The 20835-nt window shown below is 36.5% G+C and overlaps 1 protein-coding gene across 2 annotated transcripts in view; it reads right to left on the reverse strand.

Moving 5' to 3' along the window:
- The window catches only part of VWA8 (von Willebrand factor A domain containing 8), a 395340-nt gene that overhangs the window by 251883 nt on the left and 122622 nt on the right, over positions 1–20835 (reverse strand). For both annotated transcript variants that reach the window (XM_050766153.1, XM_050766152.1), the window contains exons 15-17: positions 9814–9982; positions 7289–7366; positions 1824–1939 (exon numbers count right to left, since the gene is read on the reverse strand). In XM_050766153.1, the coding sequence (XP_050622110.1) occupies positions 1824–1939; positions 7289–7366; positions 9814–9982 (363 nt within the window). The remainder of the gene's footprint in view (positions 1–1823; positions 1940–7288; positions 7367–9813; positions 9983–20835) is intronic.

Genomic DNA, 20835 nt, shown 5'->3' on the forward strand with positions numbered 1-20835 from the left:
CTGAATAGAGAACCCAGAAACAAATTCATACATCTACAGTGAACTCATTTTTGACAAAGGTGTCAAGACCATACATTGGGGAAAGGACAATCTCTTCAATAAATGGTGCTGGGAAAACTGGATATCCATATGCAGGAGAATGAAAGTAGGCCCCTATCTCTTGCCATATACAAAAATCAAATCAAAATGGATTAAGAATTAAATCTAAGACCTCAAACTATGAAACTACTAAAAAAAAAAAGCATTGGAAAAACTCTCCAAGATGTTGGTCAGGACAAATATTTCTTAAGTAATTCCCCAGAAGCACAGGCAACCAAAGCAAAAATGGGACAAATAGGATCACATAGAGTTAAAAAGCTTCTTCTGCAGCAAAGGAAATTGTCAATGAAGTGAAGAGACAACTCACAGAATGGGAAAACATATTTGCAAATCATCCATCTGACAAGGAATTGATAAAATATATTAATTCAAACAACTCAGTAGGAAAAAGTCTAATAATCTGATTACAAAATGCATGAAAGAGCTGAATAGAAATTTCTCAAAAGAAGAGATACAAATGGCACACAGGTATACGAAAAGGTATTCAACATCACTGATGATTAGTGATGTTATAGTATCAGCTATAACAAGGTATCAGCTCACCCCAGTTAAAATGGCTTTTATCCAAAAGATAGACAATAACAAATACCAACAAGTAAGTGGAGAAAAGGGAACCCTTGTACACTGTGGGTGGAAATGTAAATTGGTATAACCACTATAGAGAACTGCATGGAGTTCCTCAAAAACAAACAAACAAACAAACAAAAAAAGCAATAACTAAAACAACCATATGACACACCAATCCTAGGTATATGCTAGGTATATGCCCAGAAGAAAGAAAATCCATATATTGAAGAGAGGTCTGCACTACCATGTTTATTGCAGCACTATTCACAATAGCTAAGATTTGGAGGCAACCTAAGTGTTCATCAACAGACAAATGGATAAAGATAATGTTGTACACACACAAGAGAGTACTGAATAGCCGTAAAAAAGAATGAATGAAGTTCTGTCATTTGCAACAACATGAATGGAACTACAGCACATTATTTAAAGTGAAATAAGCCATGCATAGAAAGACAAACTTTTTTCACTCATTTTTAAAAGCTAAAAATTAAAACAATAAAATTCATAAAGAGAGAGTAGAAGTATGGTTACCAGAGGCTGGGAAGGGTAGTGGGAAGTGGGGAAGGGAATGATTAATGGGTACAAAAACATAGTTAGATAGAATGAAGATCCAGTACTTGATAGCACAACAAGGTGACTATAGTCAATAATAATTTATTGTTCATTTTTAAGTAACTAAAAGTATAATTGGAATGTTCATAATGCAAAGAAATGATAAATGCTTGGGATGATGGACATGGCATTCACCTTGTTGTGATTATTACATATTGTATGCCTGTATCAAAGTATCTCATGTACCCCACAAATATACACACTGACTGTGTACCCATACAAATTAAGGATAAAAATTAATTTTATTATATTTTATTTTTTTAGTAAATAAAAGAGGTTTTATTTTGGCTCATGGTTCTGCAGGCTGTACAGGAAGCATAGTACCAGCATCTGCTTCTGGTGATGCTGGCACCAAAAATTAATTTTAAAAGATAATATGTTGTACTAAGTAAGTTCTAACGAGGGAAGGCAAGGATGAAATAGCTCTATATTCAGACCAATATATTTTGAAGGATTGGGAATATACACCATCAGTTAAACTTATGTTACAGTTTTAGTGAAGATCCAGAAACTTAACATGCAGTGAGAAAGAAGAATATATTTACCTGGAAAGGCAGGCTTTAGTAACAGCACTGTGAAGATTTTCATTAGGATACTGTGACAGCCGACGAGAAATTCGCAACAGTTGTCTGGTAGAAAGTGAGGCCGCTAATGATTGTGCCTATCAAAAGACAAATGTATTGTGTTAAGAGTCTTGTTTCAACTTGCTAAAGTCCCTTTAGATGGCTGTTACAGCAGAATTCATTATTCCTGAAGGGGTAAGGCCAAAGTTAAAGTATGTGCTGTTAATTAATTATAAATAAAAATAAACAGAAACCAATTTACACTTAAAACATCCTTGAAGATAGTTTTTAAAAAATCTAAAGTATTTATCAATTAAATTTAATTAATGTATTTTAACTGTGCTAAGTTGGAGGCGGGAGGGGCAACGGGGGAAGAATGTTACGTAACAAAGGTCACACTGGACTTAAGCTGGACGATGGACTGCTCACTTTTTCTGCTTACACAAAGCCAAGGTGTTAAGATACCATGAAAATGCTTAAAGCTTTAAGCAAATCTGTGGTTTCTAAAAATAGCAAAAAAGAGTTGTAAACAATTTAGGCTGTTGACCACAGAGGTGTCAACCAATTTGTCACTTGTGTTGCAGCTTGCTGTTTTGAATCCTTCCCCTATGCTGTCAGAATAATTTCACTTTGTTATCTTACATTTCCCAAAATTCCATGAATAGAGTTGCTAGTATAGAACTCACAGGACATGGTAAATACTCAATAAATATTTGTTGAAATCCTTTTGGCAGGCAGCATAATATAATGGTAAAGTTTATAGGCTTTGGAATCAGATAAGTCGGTATCCTATTTATTAGCTGTGTGACCTTGGCAAATTACTTAACCTTTCCAAGCCTCAGTTCCCTCACCTTTAAAATGGCAATAGTAATGCCCTCACCTTTAAGATTGTTATGAAGGCTAAATTAGAAAATGATTCTAAAGTTCTTAGCACATGTCACACACATATGGGTGCTCAACAAATGGCAACAACTGTTATTTAAAAAGTCAGCCTCCTCAAAATGAAAACAAAAAACCCAGCAGAGAAAGGTGATGGGACCTACATATTAGCATATATTTAGTAAATAAGATTATTACTGGCCTAATTCCTAACTTAGATCAGCAGTATTAGAAGACAGTGATTTTCACTGAAAACCAGAGGACAGAAGCACTTTTGAAGCAACTGGACCTTGGAGAGGGCAAGGCAGGTCAGTATGAAATGTCACAGAGGGCAGTAAAGTGGCCCTGAGCACTCAAGGGCCTGGAGAAGGGGACTCTATGAAATTCACAAAGGGTTCAGAATGGATGAAGGGAGAATGTCAAAGACACACTGCACATTTGTTTGTTTTAATGTTCCACCTAAGGTCATCTCTGTATGTCCCAAAGAAGAAAAAAATTAATTTATCCTTCCTTGTGTATTTCACATCTCCATGAGATATTGGTCTGCTGTTAGTATTCCATTTCAGCTACATTAGTATTATATTTTCTTTGGGAATTAGGTTGGAAGAATGACCACCACATATCCTTTCTTCTATTAAAAAACACATTCTAAGTTTCAAAGAACTCATTTACAAGGGAACATTAGGTCCATTCTTGTTTTCAATTAATTTGCATTCCAGACATGGAGATAATATTCAAATATAATAAATCATAAATTACAATTCAAAATAGTATATACTTCAATGCTAAAATAAGTGGAACAGTAGACAGTTGTTACAGGCAGTTAAAATATTCAAATAGGCACAAGAAATCCTCTGATCAAAGGCATGAAAGCAAAAGGAATGGAACCGCAAGTAGAACATGAGGAACCAGGCCAGCTTTACTGGAAGGTCCTGCTGGAAGGCTTGCTCTCAAACAACAAAGACCTATGAGACCTAAAGACCTCTGAGGGGTTTGGCTTTATTCTTAAAGGCACTAGGATTCTGCTATGTGTAAAGTCAAAACATGATTTTAGAATCAGGTTATTACTAGCCTACTTCCTAATTTAAATTAGCAGCAGTATAGAAAGTAGTTGAAGGACAGACAGAATTGAGACAGGAAACAGAAAGCTACTTCAATAAACAGCCTATAAAAGGAAAAAGTCCGACAGTAAGGTTATGGCAACAAGAATGGAGAGGTAGGATACAACAAACTTGGCAACTGACTTGCTATGAGAAAGAAAGATGTATTAAGGATAAAATTCAGGCAGTATGATTGATATGAAAAGTCAAATATAACTCAGAAATTCCCATTTTTAATACCTAGGACCATGAAAAATTCCTATATTAATCATAACAAATATTTGACAAATGACTCCAACCAGAGGATTCTTATAAGAGTCCTGTTAAACCATAGGGTAATTTTTTAGGGTATAACATTCTAATCTCATTCTAAGCATGACACTGAATTCAGGCTTCACATTTCATTCCAGTGATCAATAAGGAATGTGCATATATTTGAACACCAATTCTCCAGTTCTTCTAGTTGAAAGCACCAAAATGGTTTGCAATAATAACCAGGGTTGAGAAAATGAGAGATAAGCTTCGTGTTGAGCCATTTAAGTGCTGAATAAAGGGTTTGGTAATCTCTGTTCTCACATTATTATCAATTAAAAATTGAGAGTATACTTTAAAAATACCTAATGTATTTAACATTTATAATATCAAATTTCTAACTGCAGTTTTATCTTGCCAAAAAAAAAAGACAGGGTGAAGATATGAAGCACAATCCCCTAGTTACCATGGTTATACAGTTTAAGAGTACACCTCAAAGGGTTTGTTCATATTAGCATGATTAGAAATACTTCAGCTTAAAAACATAAAGGTTCTCATCAGAAATTATTAAACATTATTTTTCTATTCTTCATTTTTATAAAAGAATGAAAATATAGCATGTTCTAAAGGAGAGAAAACTCTAGGGACAATCTGTTAATAAAATTTTAATTAATCAATTTATTCATTAATTCACCAAAGATTTAAGTGTCTATTATGTGCCAGGCAGCAGGAAGGGAAATCGGAATAAAAGAACAAATAAGACAGTCTCAAGGAGTTCAAATAGCAACCGGGGAAATAAAAGTAAATTATAATACAATTGCAATAGGTCAACATCAGAAATGTATGTCAAGTGTCATGAAAGCAGATTGGAGATACTAGTTACTGCTGCCTAAGGGGGCTGAGAGAGACTTAACAGAAGAGAGAAATGAAGGGACAACTGGATGGAGGGAAAGCACATTCTAGACATTATCTAAGGCAGAGACATTTGAGTATAGATGGGATTAGAAAATAGCAAGAAGCTAAGTGTGGGAAGAGTTGAGAATGCTTCAAGAGAGTTTGTAGAAACTGAGGCTTGATGAGCAGCTTAGGATTAGAGAGAACTCAGCAGGTATGTTTAGTAGGCTGTCTTCAGTCTATAGGCAAAGACAGTCAATCCCTTAATGGTTTTAAACAAGGGGAAGAACTTAGGAAATAGATTTGGGAAAGATCATTCCAGGGACAATATGGAAGATTCATCCATCCATTTATTTAACAGATACTTGTGGAATACATTACTAATCTCTAACTTTGTTCTCTGTAGTACTGCCAGCATCTGGAACTTTGCGCAGCAGGAACACTGTGCAAATCAGGAATAGCTACTGTGCAAAGTTCCAGATGCTGGGGAGACTACAGGGAACAAAGAAAAACCCCCTGCAATCCTGGAACTGAAATTCGAGTGAAGGAAGATAGACAACAAAAACTTAGTGAGTAAAACATACATTATGTAAAAGAGTAAGAAGCCCTATAAAGAACCTTAAAGCAGAAAGAGGGATAGAAATAAAATGGAATAGAAATTTGATTCTATAGTGCTTCAGGAAGGCCTCACAGAAAAGGGGACCACTTGAGCAAATCCCAAAAGGAAAGTGAATAAACATGCAGCTATCCAGGGAAGAATAATCTAGGCAGAGGAAACACCAAGTGGCAAAGGCCTTGGGGCAGGCACTAGTAAGTTCAAGGAACAACAAAGACACCAGTGTAGCTAAAAATAATGGGTAAAGGAGAAAGTATTTGGAATGAGGCCCCAGAGGGAGAATTAACAGGGCACCTGTGACAGCCAGAAAGTGACCACCCTTATCCCCCCAAAAATCCACATCCTAATCTCTGGAAACTGTCAATGTTACTTTCTATGGCAAAATTGACTTTGCAAATAAAATTAAGATAAGGATTTTGAGATGTCGAGACTATGTTGCACTATGTGTGTGGACCCTAAATGCAATCTTATATACCCTTGAAGGAAGGAGAAAAAGGGGGATTTGACACAAACACAGGGGAGAAGGTAATGTAAAGATGAAGGCAGGATTGATATGGTGAGTGCAATAGTCAAGGAATGCTGGCAGCCACCAAAACCCAGAAGAGGCAAGGAACAGATTCTCCCCTGGAGCCTCCGATGGAGTGCAGTCCTGCTGACACTTTGATTCCGGCTCAGTCATACTGATTTCAGACTTTTGTTGTCCAGACAAAGAGAAAATAAATTTCTATTATCTTAAGCCATCAATTTATGGTAACTTGTTACAACAACAAAAGGAAATTAGTAGAGAGTCACATGATGAATGAATTATTGATAAAGAAGGCAGTCAAGAGGATATAATATTCCAGGAGAAAGATTATGAAATCCACTACTAGGACAGTTACTGACAATAGATAAGAAAACAGATGAGACATCAAGATGCTAAACTGGTGAGATCTGTTTTCAGATTAAGTGAAGACAGCAGGAAAGCAAGGAATCAACAATGATGTCAAGGTTTCTAATTTAGGTAATTTGGCAGCTAGATTATTAACAAAGCCAGGAAATTAAATCAAGAATAGGAATAGATTTAAAGTGGAAAGACAGTTTAGTTGTATAAGATATGGGAATTTACAATGATCTCAGTGTATCCAGAGGAAAAGTGAAAGAAATTAATGTTTAGTAAGCAGTTACTAAGAAGTAGATTCTTTACACACATTTTTATGTTTAATCATTGAGACCATTTCATGAGGTAGATGGTACTGTTTCCATTTTACAGATGAGAACACTGAGACTCACAGAGTTCAACAGTGACAGCCCTTTATGTTTCTAACATGCCATCTGGGAATGGAAATACAAGTCAATCAGAAATGAGAAGTTAGAAGCTGAAGATAAAGATGTAGGCATCAACTTGTGGTAGGTACTTGAAGCTATTAGCATAGATAACACTGCTCAGCGTAGGAGACAGAGGGGACAGAGAAGAAGCCCCCATGAACATGAAGTACTCTGCAGCTACAAGTTTCTTTCTACAACATCAGCGAGGAGCAGCTGGAAGAAATGTTAAAATCAAGGAAACTGGAGTAAACCACATGCATAAAACAAAGGCATAGCATAAGGGATTCTGAAAAATAAAATATCATCTTAAAAAATAGATTTTAAGTCCTGAATTCTAAGAAAAGAAAACCAGCAGCATGTCAACAATAGAAAATCCCATGGAAAAAGCCTAGACTTACCGTTGGATCTTGTGTTTCTCTGAGTTTGTGTGTAAATGATAATAATTTATCCAGAGTTTCCTGAGGTGCATTTGGGACCTATTTTTTGAGAGAGTTGAGGACAAACAGAAGAAATAAATTGGGATATGTGATCAATCAATCAGAAATTATGACTACTTAGCAAATACTATTAGAATTACATGTTTAGAAAAGTCATTCATTGTTGGTTACATATTTAACTTACAGATAAAGTTGCTTATTCAACCTCTTAGGAAACACTGAAACCCCTGCTTTCTCTTTAAGAATCAGGTAATTTAAACCAAGACACTCTTCTCCATATACAATTCTATCACCAAGATAAAACTGAAGGGAGCCTTTAACACAATTTAAAACTGGCCCATAAAGAACTTTTCATGTATCATCATTTCCTATTTTGTTAACTTCAGCATGGTATTTTAAGTACTAATTAGGTGTTTTCTTACTGAAACCAAGTTCCTTTATTTAGCAGCAATCTTACATACATATCTAAGTGACATAAGGTACATTTATTTAAAGAATGGATACTCAAGGTGTCCATTTTTCCAAAAACATGTAAAACACATACTTGAGGGCTATGATCAACATATCAATGAACTTGGAAGAGCAACTGCCCAAATAACACACATCAATTGCTTTTAACTATAACAAACTTCAATTAAGTACTTCATTAAGCTATAAGCAATTTTTGTTTAAGGAATAACAAATTTAAGGTTTTAATTTTAAAAGATCAAAAAAAGATATTAAAACAATGACTAGGACAGTGTGACAATTTTAGAAGAATACTGCTTAGGGTTTCATTGGTCATATAAGTAATTAGAATTTTTTTAAATGCTAAGTCCTAGTCCACATATACTTTCTTTCATTTATTATTTAAATCAATCCTATGATGTAATAAATAGTATTATCCCCATTTTTAGATGAGGAAACTAAGTAATTTACTCAAGATCTGGAAGCTAATAAGTAGTGGGTTTCACATTGAGAGCCAAGTAGTTAAACTCTAAAACCTATGCCTTTATTTACAACCATGCTTACAAGACCTACAATTAATAAGATCATTCAGATGTTTCAAAGGGAATAAATGTATTTAAATAGAAAGTTAATAATTAGTGACCTAGAAAAGTGCTGTCCAATAGAACCTTCTATGATGATGAGCATTGTATTTATGCTGTTTAATATGGTAGCCAAAAGCTCCCATGTGGATACTGAGTACTTGAAAAGTGACTGAGAAACAGAATTTTTTTTTTTTTTTTGAGACAGGGTCTCATTCTGTCACTCAGGCTGGAGTGCAGTGGTGTGATCTCGGCTCACTGCAACCTCTACCTCCCAGGTTCAAGCAATTCTCCTGTGTCACCCTCCTGAGTAGCTGGGATTACAGGTGCACACCACCACGCCTGGCTAATTTTTTGTATTTTAGCAGAGACAAGGTTTCACCATGTTGGCCAGGCTGGTCTCAAACTCCTGACCTCACGTGATCCTCTGGCTTTGGCCTCCCAAAGTGCTGGGATTACAGGCGTGAGCCACCACACCTGGCCAAATTTTTAAAAAATTAATTCAACATGGTCAGGTGTGGTGGCTCATGCCTATAATCCCAGCACTTTGGGAGGCCGAGGTGGGCAGATCAATTGAGGCCAGAAATTCAAGACCAGCCAGGCCAACATGGTGAAACCCTATCTCCACTAAAAATAGAAAAATTAGCCAGGTGTGGTGGTGTGCACCTGTAGTCCCAGCTACTTGAGAGGCTGAGGCGAGAGCCTTGAACCCAGGAGGCAGAGGTTGCAGTGAGCCGAGATCATACCACTCCAGCCTAGGCAACAGAGCAAGACTTGGTCTCAAACAAATAGTAGTAGTAATAATAATAATAATAATAATAATAATAATTTAACGTGGCTAGCGCTACTGCATTGAAGAGTGCAGTTCTAAAACTCTAAAAGTGCTAACCACAATGCTTGATTAATGCACACATTGAAATAATGGATTACACACACTAGAAGTCATCAAAGTACTAATCAGGCAAGTACAGGATACACTACAGTCTTGAGAGACCAGGACTACTTACTATTTATGTGTCTGGCCTCCCTTTATAATAGGGACTTAAAATAGTCACCTTTGACTAAATAGAAAAATAAAAGGGATTCTAAACTGACCTGCACCTGAGGAAAGAGGCGAGACAGGCCACATCTGTGATTCTTAGAGTGTGGTTCCCAGACCAGCAGCATCAGTATCACCTGAGAACTTGTTAGAAATAAAAAGTTTAATATACCATCCCAGATCTACTAGCTCAAAAACTATGGAGATGGAGCCCAGAAACATGTGTTCTACCAAGTCCTCCAAATGATGCTGAAAAATGTGGAAGTTTAAGAACCACTGATCTTCACCACTGTATGAGGAAATTTGGGAGTAAAAGGGAAGAAAACGCTAAAAATGTCTAACTCTACTTCGGCCTGTATCAGAGTGCCTTAAAAAGAGATCAGCTGTAGAAAACAGACTAAGATTGGCTTTCTTCTTACCTTTTCCTTAATCACTTGGATTTCTTCACTTTTCACAAGTGGCTTCATGTAATGGAAAAAGAACATGGTTAAGAATTCTGGTCCCAGCCACTGGTGTGTTGTGCTTCCGATAACAGGGGGTTCTGCCAAGGCGATGATTCTGAAGGAGGGATGGATTGGAAAAATGGATCTAAAATAGGAAAAAAATAAATAAAAAAACATAACATATCTTTCATGTAAGAAATTAGATCATGGTAACTAAAGTCCAGGCAATGTTAGGGCTATCATGCTGTTAATAATGTCAATATTACTATCCAAAGAGTTAGCTTTGAAAAAAACAAAGTCAGGACATTCTAAGAACCTAAGATCAAAACAAACAAAAATCACCTACTGCTAGTAAATGTTGTACAATAACCACTCATGAAACTCCAGCCCTGGCACAAACCACTGCTTTTGATATACTGTTATGCCTACCACATATTTTCTCCATAGTGTCTTGAAATAAAATCCCACTCGGTTCACATTCATTATATAGACCATCTTTATTCATTTAAAAGTCCTTCAGAATCTCCTGTCTCACAAGGAAACCACTCTATATCCATCAGAAAGACCAAGAAGCACAATTCAGGACAAGGAGACTTTACAGTACAGAAAATGTAAGAAACATAAAGGGTTAGATTGAATTTAAAATTTAGATTGGGAATAAGAACACTTAAGTCTTAAAAAGGCAGAGAAAATAAAACCTTTATAGAATGCACTCTTTTGTGATTTTTATAGGAAAGTTACGATTTTAAAGTGATCTCTTTTAAAACTCTCTGGTAGGGAAACTGAGGAAGCATGTAAATTTTCTAGGACACACAGAGGAGTAAGACAAGACTTCTTCTGGTTTGTGAAATGACTTGAGTTACTTTTGGAAAAACTAGAAACCCCGCATCAGAATCTTAATCATGTGGGTAATATTGTCCATTTTTATCAATTCTACTCAAAAACCCAGCAGAAATATGTTTTTGAGGGTAATATAGTTCTTGCTAAGAGAAACGAGAGATAAAATATAAACACTTGCCAAGAGCTTCAGAAAAACAAAAATATAGGTACATAACTGGCATTTCACCATTAACTATAACATTATATTAGAGCCCAAAAGTTAAGTGACTAAGCAACTAGAATACCAGGAGGTAGGACACAATCGGAAAGAATCAGATGAGTACTCTGAAGAGTTAAGACCAAGTACCAACAATACAACAGGCAGGTCTACCAAGTCCCTGACGGCGTGATTTGTAATTTTAGAGGCCACATCACCATTTGAAAACAAGGGAAAACCAATTTTTAGAAATTGGTCACATGAAAGACTTAGATATAATGAATTCACAAAAGTTACCAGATATCATTTCATTTCTCTAGGTAGAAAGAAAAAGGTTTATTTGCAGATGTTTTAGCAGGGTCTGGGGGAGTGATCTGTGCAAAAGTGTTGTTCTGGAAAAAGAGGGAAGGACAACAACATGGACAGTGCCTGAAAGTCCAGAGGATAGCACAATCGCTCAAGATTGCTAGTAATTAGACAGCCACATGACAGAAACTGGACACAGAAAATCCTGTGAGGGAAAGCCAGAGGGGGAGGTTTTTCCATTTTCCACTTCTGCTAAGTGGTTTGCTGTAATCCAGAAAACTGCCATAAAGCCCAGCAACAGATGTTGGATGTATCCTTGATCCTCCTCTCTCCTAGTTAGGACCAAAAACAGGTAAGAGAGAAAGAGTGTGGTTTGGCCATCCACAATTAAAGCTGCAGATGTAGTTTCTCACTTCAGATAGTGAAGGATACCAAATCAGGGAATAAACAAAGTCAAAATACAACAGGAAAGCCAAAAGGGGAAGTCTAATGTATATCTCTAAACCAGCAGATCAGGAAGCCAGGTACCACAGTGGAGCTGTAAAATTAGGACTAAAAGAGCAACTAAAATGACAGCATGCTAAATGGTTTACATTTAAAGGTGATGGTCATTTACTGGCACATATATTGTCAATAGCTTGCTTTTTAGTATTGATTCCAGCAGGGTACTTGAGTAAGCTGGCCAAACTTGAAGAAGGCAGTTTCCAAGAGAGCTGATACGTTAGGCAGAGAAGTGTGTATAATGATTATAAAAACAGTCACCAAACTACTGAATAACAGGATGAGAAGGGCCTTTTTGTTTGCTACGTTCTCCCTAAAGGCTTCCTTACGTACAAATAGGTTACACGGGAAGTCATTTCCTGATGATGCTAGCTAGGTTCCGCAAGCCTGAAAGTTAGAGAGCAGAGGATCTGCTGTATACTGAAGGTGATGTGATAAACTGGTGGGTAATACAAAGACTGAAGAAGTGATAGATAACGAAAAAATTATGAGATAAGTGCCATTAAAATTTAAAATTAAGGTTAGGTTTAATTTCACTAAAAATTTAGCAACAACAAAAAAATAAATGAAACTATAGATATGGCTTAATTTCAGACAAAAAGATATTATTTCCTAAAGATTACAGATTTAGAGAGCAAAAAAATAGTTTAAAATGATTTTTAAAATAAAAATATTGAGGTCAATAAGTTTGTCTGTGGGCATAAGTACGAGTTTTTGTAAAGTACTTTCTGATGCTTCTCAGCAGTAAAAAGGAACAAACTATCAATGTACAAACAACATGGATGATCTCAAAACACTTAAGCTATGTGAAAGAAGCCAGACAAAAAAAAGAGCACACACTGTGTGATTCCATGTGTATAAAACTCTAGAAAATATGAGCTCTACATAATGACCAGAAGCAGAACCCTGGGGATGAGACAGGAGGATAAAAGGGGCAGGAGTCAGGGATAACAAAGGAGTCTGAGGACACTTTGAGGATTATAGATACATTCATTATCTTGATATTGGTGATGGTTTCATGGGTATTTATAAATATTAAAAATTATCAAACGGTGCACACTAAATATGCATAGTTTATTATATGTCAATCATACTTCAATGGAGCTTTTAATAAAACAAAAAAAGACTTCAAAAATCTCCAGTTTTCAAAGGGAATCCTATGGTACATTTTCATTGAATTTGTATACTGGGGAACTTGAAAGAATAATCCGGAAGGTTTCTGCAAAGACATCAATCATGAGCTAGAACAGATTTCATCATTAGTTTTCCACACTACTGTTCCAATTTAGAACCTAGAGTTATATAGTTCTGTACACAGACCTTATTTCCCCTTTTTCCTGTGCAGTGTAGCAAATTGCATGAACACATTCCTTATGCATCTTTATACCACCGAGGGCATAGTGTAATACTTGGGGAAGAGAGCAGATGCTAAATAAATACATGTATATTGCCATTGTTAATGACCATCAGTGCTATTAACTTTTTGAAGATCTTTGGTGGGAAGGACAAACAAAGGTAAGTAATAAGAACTGAACCTACAGTGTCCCAGCCAAAAGCTAGTCAAACTTGGTCCTGAATAAATACGTAAGAAGTACATTCTCTGAATCAGGACAAACTCAAAACATAAAATAACAAATGATTATATCATTTACAGGCAAAGGGTTCCAAATGGTTCCTTGACTACAAAAATGTTCGGAAAAAATTATTTTCAAAATCAGAATTTCCTTAAGGCTTTTTGTTTTGAAAATCAAACACAAAGACTTGGGCATAAAATCCTGCATCTATCTAGAATTTTTTTTTTTAATTTATATGGTCTGATTTGCTTGCAAAGAAATAATAAGGTTTCTAGGAAGCTAGGAGATAGTGCTTGGATTCAGTCTTCAAATATGGGAATAGTAAAAGGGTTGAGAGAATATAACCGATCAAGGATTGTGCTCAAATGTCCAGTTATGTTCACCACTAAGACTGAGAGATTATAAACTGTTTTTAGTGTTCAATAGCAACAAATATAAAGGAAATATTTAATAAAAATGCAAAAACACTGGAGCATATATAAGTACATCTAAGACTAGGCCACTAATCTTTATTGTTTCCCCCAGATAACCAGAAGCCCTTTCTTGGCAGTATGAACTGTTAACAACAGAAACTCTCAACCCCCTCATTTATGGTCTGGCCAACAGCAGGAAAAGACATATTTAGCATCCTATAGTATTTATATTCCCCCTTTCCCTAAAGAAGTTTTTCTCATCAAAGGAAGGAGTTCTATTTTGGTCTCTATTTCCTGAGAGAAATACAGGCACAGTATCTGGTGTCTGTGGCCATAACACTATATCTAACCACCACGTCCACAGCATTCCTGGTGTCTTGTAATATGAAAAAAGAAGACTCTAACCCTTCTAAGGGCATGTTAGGCATGTGATTACCTGCAGAGAATATAAAAGCCTGTAGAGCACTCCAGAGATGACCAAGATGTATAGTCTTGTTGAGAATTACTATACAATGAAGGTTGGCAAAGGAGTCAAATATAATCGTTTAGAAACTGGGTTTCACACTATAAAGCTTAAAGGGTTAGTAACCCACTGCTAGAAGCTGTTAATTTTGAGACCCTCAGTTAATAGACTTTGTCATTAAAAGGCATCAAAGTATTCCTAATTACTAGGTTCACATAAGGAAACATTGCTAACTCAGAAGGTCAACTAAAACTGGATTAATAGAGTTACCTTTACCTGAGTTTCCTCTCTGAAAGCAGAAGAGGTATCTAAATTTACCAACTGGGTCTAGAAGCAAAGCAGCTCTTAAATCTGTCTTGGCCTTGGAAAGGGCTAGAGGAATGTCAGAGAAGGTTTCACAGAGGACATCACTCTTAAAGGAATAGCAGAAGTTTGCTGTGCTGGTCCTGAGAGGTGAAAGACGAGGCTGACAAGGCAGGCATGTGTAGATACTGGCCCTAAACACTGTAGGCGATGGAAACCACTGAAGGACTTAAAAGTGATGTGATCAAATTTACAGATCAGACACTTTAAACTTGTATCCTATGTGTGTGGAGAGGAAGAGGTTTCATTCACTAAGTTAAGGTATTTAAGAGGAATAGCAGGTTTGTAGAAATGAGTTCAAAGTGTTTCTAAGACACATTAAGGAGAGACATCTAGTAGTCAGATGGCACTTAGCAGAGAAAACTAAATTGGAAAGCGCTTTTAAAGAATGCTCAGTCTATTGGCTGGGTGCAGTGTCTCATGCCTGTAATCCCAGCACTTTGGGAGGGTGAGGAGGGAGGACTGCTTGGGGCTAGGAGTTCAAGAGCAGCCTGGGCAACATAGAGAGACTCCCATCTCTACAAAAATAAATTTTTTATTAGTCTAGTGTGGTGGTGTGCACCTGTAGTTCCAGCTATTCACAAGGAAAGCTTGAATCCAGGAGTTTGAGGTTGCAGTCAACTATGATAGCACCACTGCACCTCAGCCTGGGTGAAAGAGTGAGACCCTATCGAAAAGAAAAAAGAAAAGAAAACAAAACGAAACAAAACAAAAGAAAAGAGGGGAAGGGGAGAGGAGAGAAGGGGAGGGGAGGAGGGGGGAGGGGAGGGAAAAGAGAGAGAAGAAAAAAAAAGAATGCTCAGTATATCAATGGCAGATAAGGATATAAGAGTGACTGACATTGCCCAAAGAAAAGAAAAGGTCAAGGAGAAAACCCTGGGAGCTACGAGTATAAACAGTATTTGAAACCTTTTCGAACCTCTCAAGGCACAGTTACTAGTCAATTTGTCTTCTGTGTTCCCACAGCATTTTATACAGACCTGCAGTCTAACACTAAAAAACTGCATTGTGTTTATTTATTTATATATCTGTCTTCATGAGTGGTACACCACAGATGGCAGCAAGTGTGTCATCTTAGAGCTGATCCTCAACAAACATTTAATCTGAAGGAAAGAATGAAGCAATGCTGACACTCAATAACAAATAGTTACACTCGCCAAATCCGTTATCTCCAATCATCAGTCTATAGATAAGATCATCTGGGTACTGTTCTGGGAGCCTAGAGAGTGAATGACTCCATGAATTTCATGTTCAAAAACCTCATCCAGTCGCGACAGTTGGAACAAGAGCTTTAAAACCAACTCTCAGGAAGCATTATTCTACAAATTAGTAGAAGTTGTCTGAAGAGTACTGATTCCCTGGAGGTAGATTTATTTATTTGTACAAGACTGTAGAAGCTGTTCTTTCTGTTAGGCAGCTGCAACTGATACACCACCTCTGAGCATTGACCATCCCCAGCCTCCACAACGCTTCCTCTTAAAAAGGAAAACAAAAACCTTCCTGTCATTCTACCTTTGACCTCTTTCTCTCTCTCAAAATCTTCCACAAAAAAGCATTAATATAAGTAAATAAAATAAAAGCTGAGTTTCTTTAAAGACTATTAGAAATAATCCCTCTGCTAAAATTCAGTTCTGTGATTAAGTACCGAAATGAAAGGACAGACAATGTGGGTCATAAGTTTCTAATGTGGAATTCAAATGCTACTGCCAAAAGTGATATATTAGCTATGACCAGCATATGGGATCAACATATGCTAGATAATGGGTCATATTACTTATAAGAACAACTCATGAAATAATTTCCTCACTGAGTACAAATTTGCTGCTTTTGCACTGTGCTGTGTCTTTTAGTCAAGCTGTCAGTCTTCTACTCAATAAACACAGTCCTGAAAGAAGTACTGCCAAGCAGCTTAAGAGAAGAATCTAACCTATTATAACCCTAAAAAAGAATGTATTTATTCTCCAGAAGACAAAAATAAGTCACAAAATTAAATTAAGGCTAGGCAAAGGTAAAAAAAATTTACCAACAATCCATACTATCAGAAAGAAGCAGATTCTGTAACATGACTGTGTTTAACAACAAAATTAAGAAAATGGTGTGTTTCTCAGGTAAAAAGAAAAATTACTGATAAGGAAAGGGATTCGGCTTTCAACTGTTAGAAATATTCAGACAACAAAGAAGAATCATTGTTAGGACATCTCACCTCTGAAAAGTTAAGGACGGACCAAGATCCTGACAGAACATAATAGAGAAAATAAAATAAAATTAGAAGTTCTGCCCAGGAGGCTCAACATACATCTAAATAATAAAAGGTACAAGAAAAAAGAACACAGGAAACTGAGTAAGTGGGAGTGGAGACAGATCTAAGATGATGTAGGAGCTACAAGTATAAAGAGCCACAAGCCCAGATTAGAGTTCATCAGAATATACCATGGGAGAAACATGAAACTGACAGAAAGGCCAGGAGTGGTGGCTCATACCTATATTACTAGCACTTTGGGAGGCCAAGGCAGGAAGATCCCTTGAGGCCAGCAGTTTAAGACATGCCTCAGCAACACAGTGAGACCGCTCCAAAAAAAAAATGAAAAAAACAAAAACAAAAACAAAACAAAACAGGTGTGGCAATGTGCAACTGTAGTCCCAGCTACTTGGGAGGCTAAGGCGGGAGGATGGTTTGAGCTCAGGAGTTCAAGGCTGCAGTGAGCTGAGATCGTGCCACTGCACTCAAGTCTGGTTGTCAGAACATGACCCTGTCTCAAAAAAAGACAGAAAAGAGAAAAAGAAATTGATAGAAGATGGAATTGATAAATATCAGGTGTGCCTGAATGTGCTGAGGGGAGATTTAGACAATAAGGGAAGTGTTTGGGGTGAAAAATACGGCAATATATACATAGAAACAGTCACTTTCTCCTCAATGCTCCCATACAGTATTATACAGACCTTTATTCTAACACTTAAAATTACATTGTAATTACTGATTTACATATCTGTCTCTCTTCATATGTAGTATAACTCAGGAAAAAACAAGATGTACGCAAGAAAGGAAAATGATTGTTGTATAGTAAACTGCTTAAGTGGGTACAGTTCTTAGGTTGTCATAATAATGTAAGCATTGAATAAAGTTCTAAACAAAATTATTACATAACTCTTTAGGAAGAATGAGGGATAGAAGTGTGCACGTGTAATGAGGCAAGAGGTGGTAAAGAGCTAAACATTAATTGTCCATGTAGAAATCAACAGATTATTCCTAACACTAAAAATAAATCAAGAAATATCAATGAAAGTATATTGTTTAGTGACACAGAAGTAAATACCAAAAGAAAGACCTAAAGGTTGAAAGTAGTAGCCCCTGGGGAGTAAGATGTGGGAAATGGGAGACTATCAACCAATCAACCTATGACAGGGAATGGTATTTTTCATAAAATACTTTGAAAAACTATCTGGCTCAAGTTCCATGCATGTTTAACAGTGGTAAAAATTCAAATGAAAAATTTTAAAAAGCAAATGAAGGAGAGAAGGCATTGCTATGATCTCTCTCCACTTTCTCCCAGTGACCTCTGGAAATAGAGCTGAGCCTAGTTTGCATTCACGAGGGAGACATAAATCCACAGTGATGAAGGCGGAAAACTTTGAGAAGAAAGTACTATTAACCACTCTGAGCCAGACCCTGAACATGATGCTCAGGGCCACCCAGTTCCTGAAAGCATTTTCATTTGTAAAACTGCCTGTGACCATTAGAGAACTTGGGTACTTTTCATAGAAAAGGGTTGTCATTTCCCGGACATTTGGAGACAAGTACAATGCTTCTGATGTCCTAAGAGAAACTGCCAGGCAGGCATGCTGTGAGCTATTGCAAAATTGCTTTGATTCATCCCTCTGAAAATATAAACTGTTCCATGACCCGTGATTCACATGCAAATAATGTGCCAAAGCTGACTGCTGTAAACCAAAGTTATGATATGCAAAGGATCTCTAACTTGCCTCCCTAAACACTCAACCATTTGCCAGTCTAGAAGAATTTGATAATGTATACCTCTGAAGTAAAAGCAGGTATGTAATCAAGTGAATTTTTAGTGACTTGTACAGAGATAAGGAGGAATTTAACATTTCCCCTCTTGGAAAAAATTCCAAGAAATTTTTAAATAAATTTATTCTTAAAATACAAACAATAATAAATACACTTAATTATCTTTTACGGGATTTAAATGTTTTAAATATGGCAGTAAACCCTTTGAGTGGTAAGACAGCTTCAATTAAACAGAGATAGATTAAGTGATGAGGAGTTCCTCTGTATGCCAATCTCTAATTCTGTTAAAATATCCGTGGAAATGTAGCAAGATAGAAAATAACATATTTGTCAAACTTCATTCTATATAGTATGCAGCTGAAAGAAAGATTTTCCTTCAAACCTTTTGTTTTGAAAATTTTTTTAACTCATAGAAAATATCAAAAATAGACTATAAATACCCATATATCATTCACCTAGATATTGCTAACTGTTAAGATTTTACCACATTTGTGTTCTCACTCTGACTCGATATTTCTCTCTTTTTCTCTGTGGTATGTCTATTTGTACACACACATACATGTCTTTTTTCTGAAATATTTGGAAGTTGTATACTTTTTTTTTTTTTACTTTATCTCTTAAGTATCTCAACATGCATATCATAAGAATAGGAATAGTCTCCTTCATAACCACGATATCACTATCATACTTAAGGAAATTAGTAATTCAATATCATATAATATAGTCCATATTTAAACTTTTCTAATTTTTTTATAGCCGTTTTTATTTTGTTTTCTCCTCCAGGACCCAGTCAAGTCTCACCATTGCATGTGGTTGTTACATCTCCGTAAGAAATGTTTAAATAAGCTACAATGGGTAATCTGATATCAGATGGCATACTCCAACAATACTGATGACCTCCCTGGAGGATAAGCCCAGTTAATTGTGGGCCCAGCTTTAGTTTTGTTGAGAGAATACAAAATATGAGGTCAAAACTGAACTGAAAGGGCAACAGAGGAAAGATTACCTTCTTAACACCAATGTTCTTATAAAACATTTAAATGCTTATTTAAAAGTAAGGCTGAAAAGTAAAACCACAGTGAGATACCACCTTACTCCTGCAAGAATGGCCACAATTAAAAAGTCAAAAAATAATAGATATTGGCATGCATGCGGTGAAAAAGTAACATTTTACACTGCTAGTGGGAATGTAAATTAGTACAACCACTATGGAAAACAGTATGGAGAGTCCTTAAAGAACTGAAAGTAGACTACTATTTGATCCAGCAATCCCACTACTGGATATCTACCCCCCAAAAAAGATGTCATTATAGGAAAAAGATACACGCACATGCATGTTTATAGCAACAGAATTTGCAATTGCAAAGATATGAAGTGCCTATCAATCAATGAGTGGATAAAGGAAATGTGATACACACACACACACACACACACACACACACACACACCATGGAATACTATTCAGCCATAAAAAGGAATGAAATAATATCTTTTGCAGAAACTTGGATGGAGCTGGAGGTCATTATTCTAGTCATTATTCTAAGTGAAGTAACTCAGGAATGGAAAACCAAATTTCGCATGTCATCACTTACAAGTGGGAGCTAAGCTATGAGGACACAAAGGCATAAAAATGATATAATGGACTTTTGGAACTCAGGGGCAGGGAAGCTTGGAGGGGGGTGGTGAGGGATAAAAGACTACATATTGGGTACACTGCTCAGGTGACAGGTATACCAAAATCTCAGAAATCACCACTAAAGAACTTACCCATGTAACCACAAACCATCTATGCCCCAAAAACTATTGAAATAAAAAAATTTTTTTTTTAAAAATCACTGTCGGCTAGGCACGGTGGCTCACGCCTGTAATCCCAGCACTTTGGGAGGCCGAGGCAGGTGGATCACAAAGTCAGAAGATAGAAACCATCCTGGTTAACACGGTGAAACCCCATCTCTACTAAAAAATACAAAAAATTAGCCGGGCATGGTGGCAGGCACCTGTGGTCCCGGCTACTCGGGAGGCTGAGGCAGAAGAATGGCATGGACCTGGGAAGCGGAGCTTGCAGTAAGCCGAGATTGCGCCACTGCACTCCAGCCTGGGTGACAGAGCGAGACTCTGTCTCAAAAAAAAATTTAAAAAATAAATAAATAAATTACTGTCATATTAACAACAAAAAAGCAAATAAAACAGCTGACTAGGTTTAAAAAAAAAAAAAAGGAAAGCTGAGAGTACAGAGTACACCTTGGAGAGCAACCTCAAATTTTAAGAAATGCCAAAGTAGTGGCATATCCAGGACACCAAATTATTAAACTATT

The sequence above is a fragment of the Macaca thibetana genome, chromosome 17 (assembly GCF_024542745.1).
Source record: "Macaca thibetana thibetana isolate TM-01 chromosome 17, ASM2454274v1, whole genome shotgun sequence".
NCBI lineage: Eukaryota > Metazoa > Chordata > Mammalia > Primates > Cercopithecidae > Macaca > Macaca thibetana.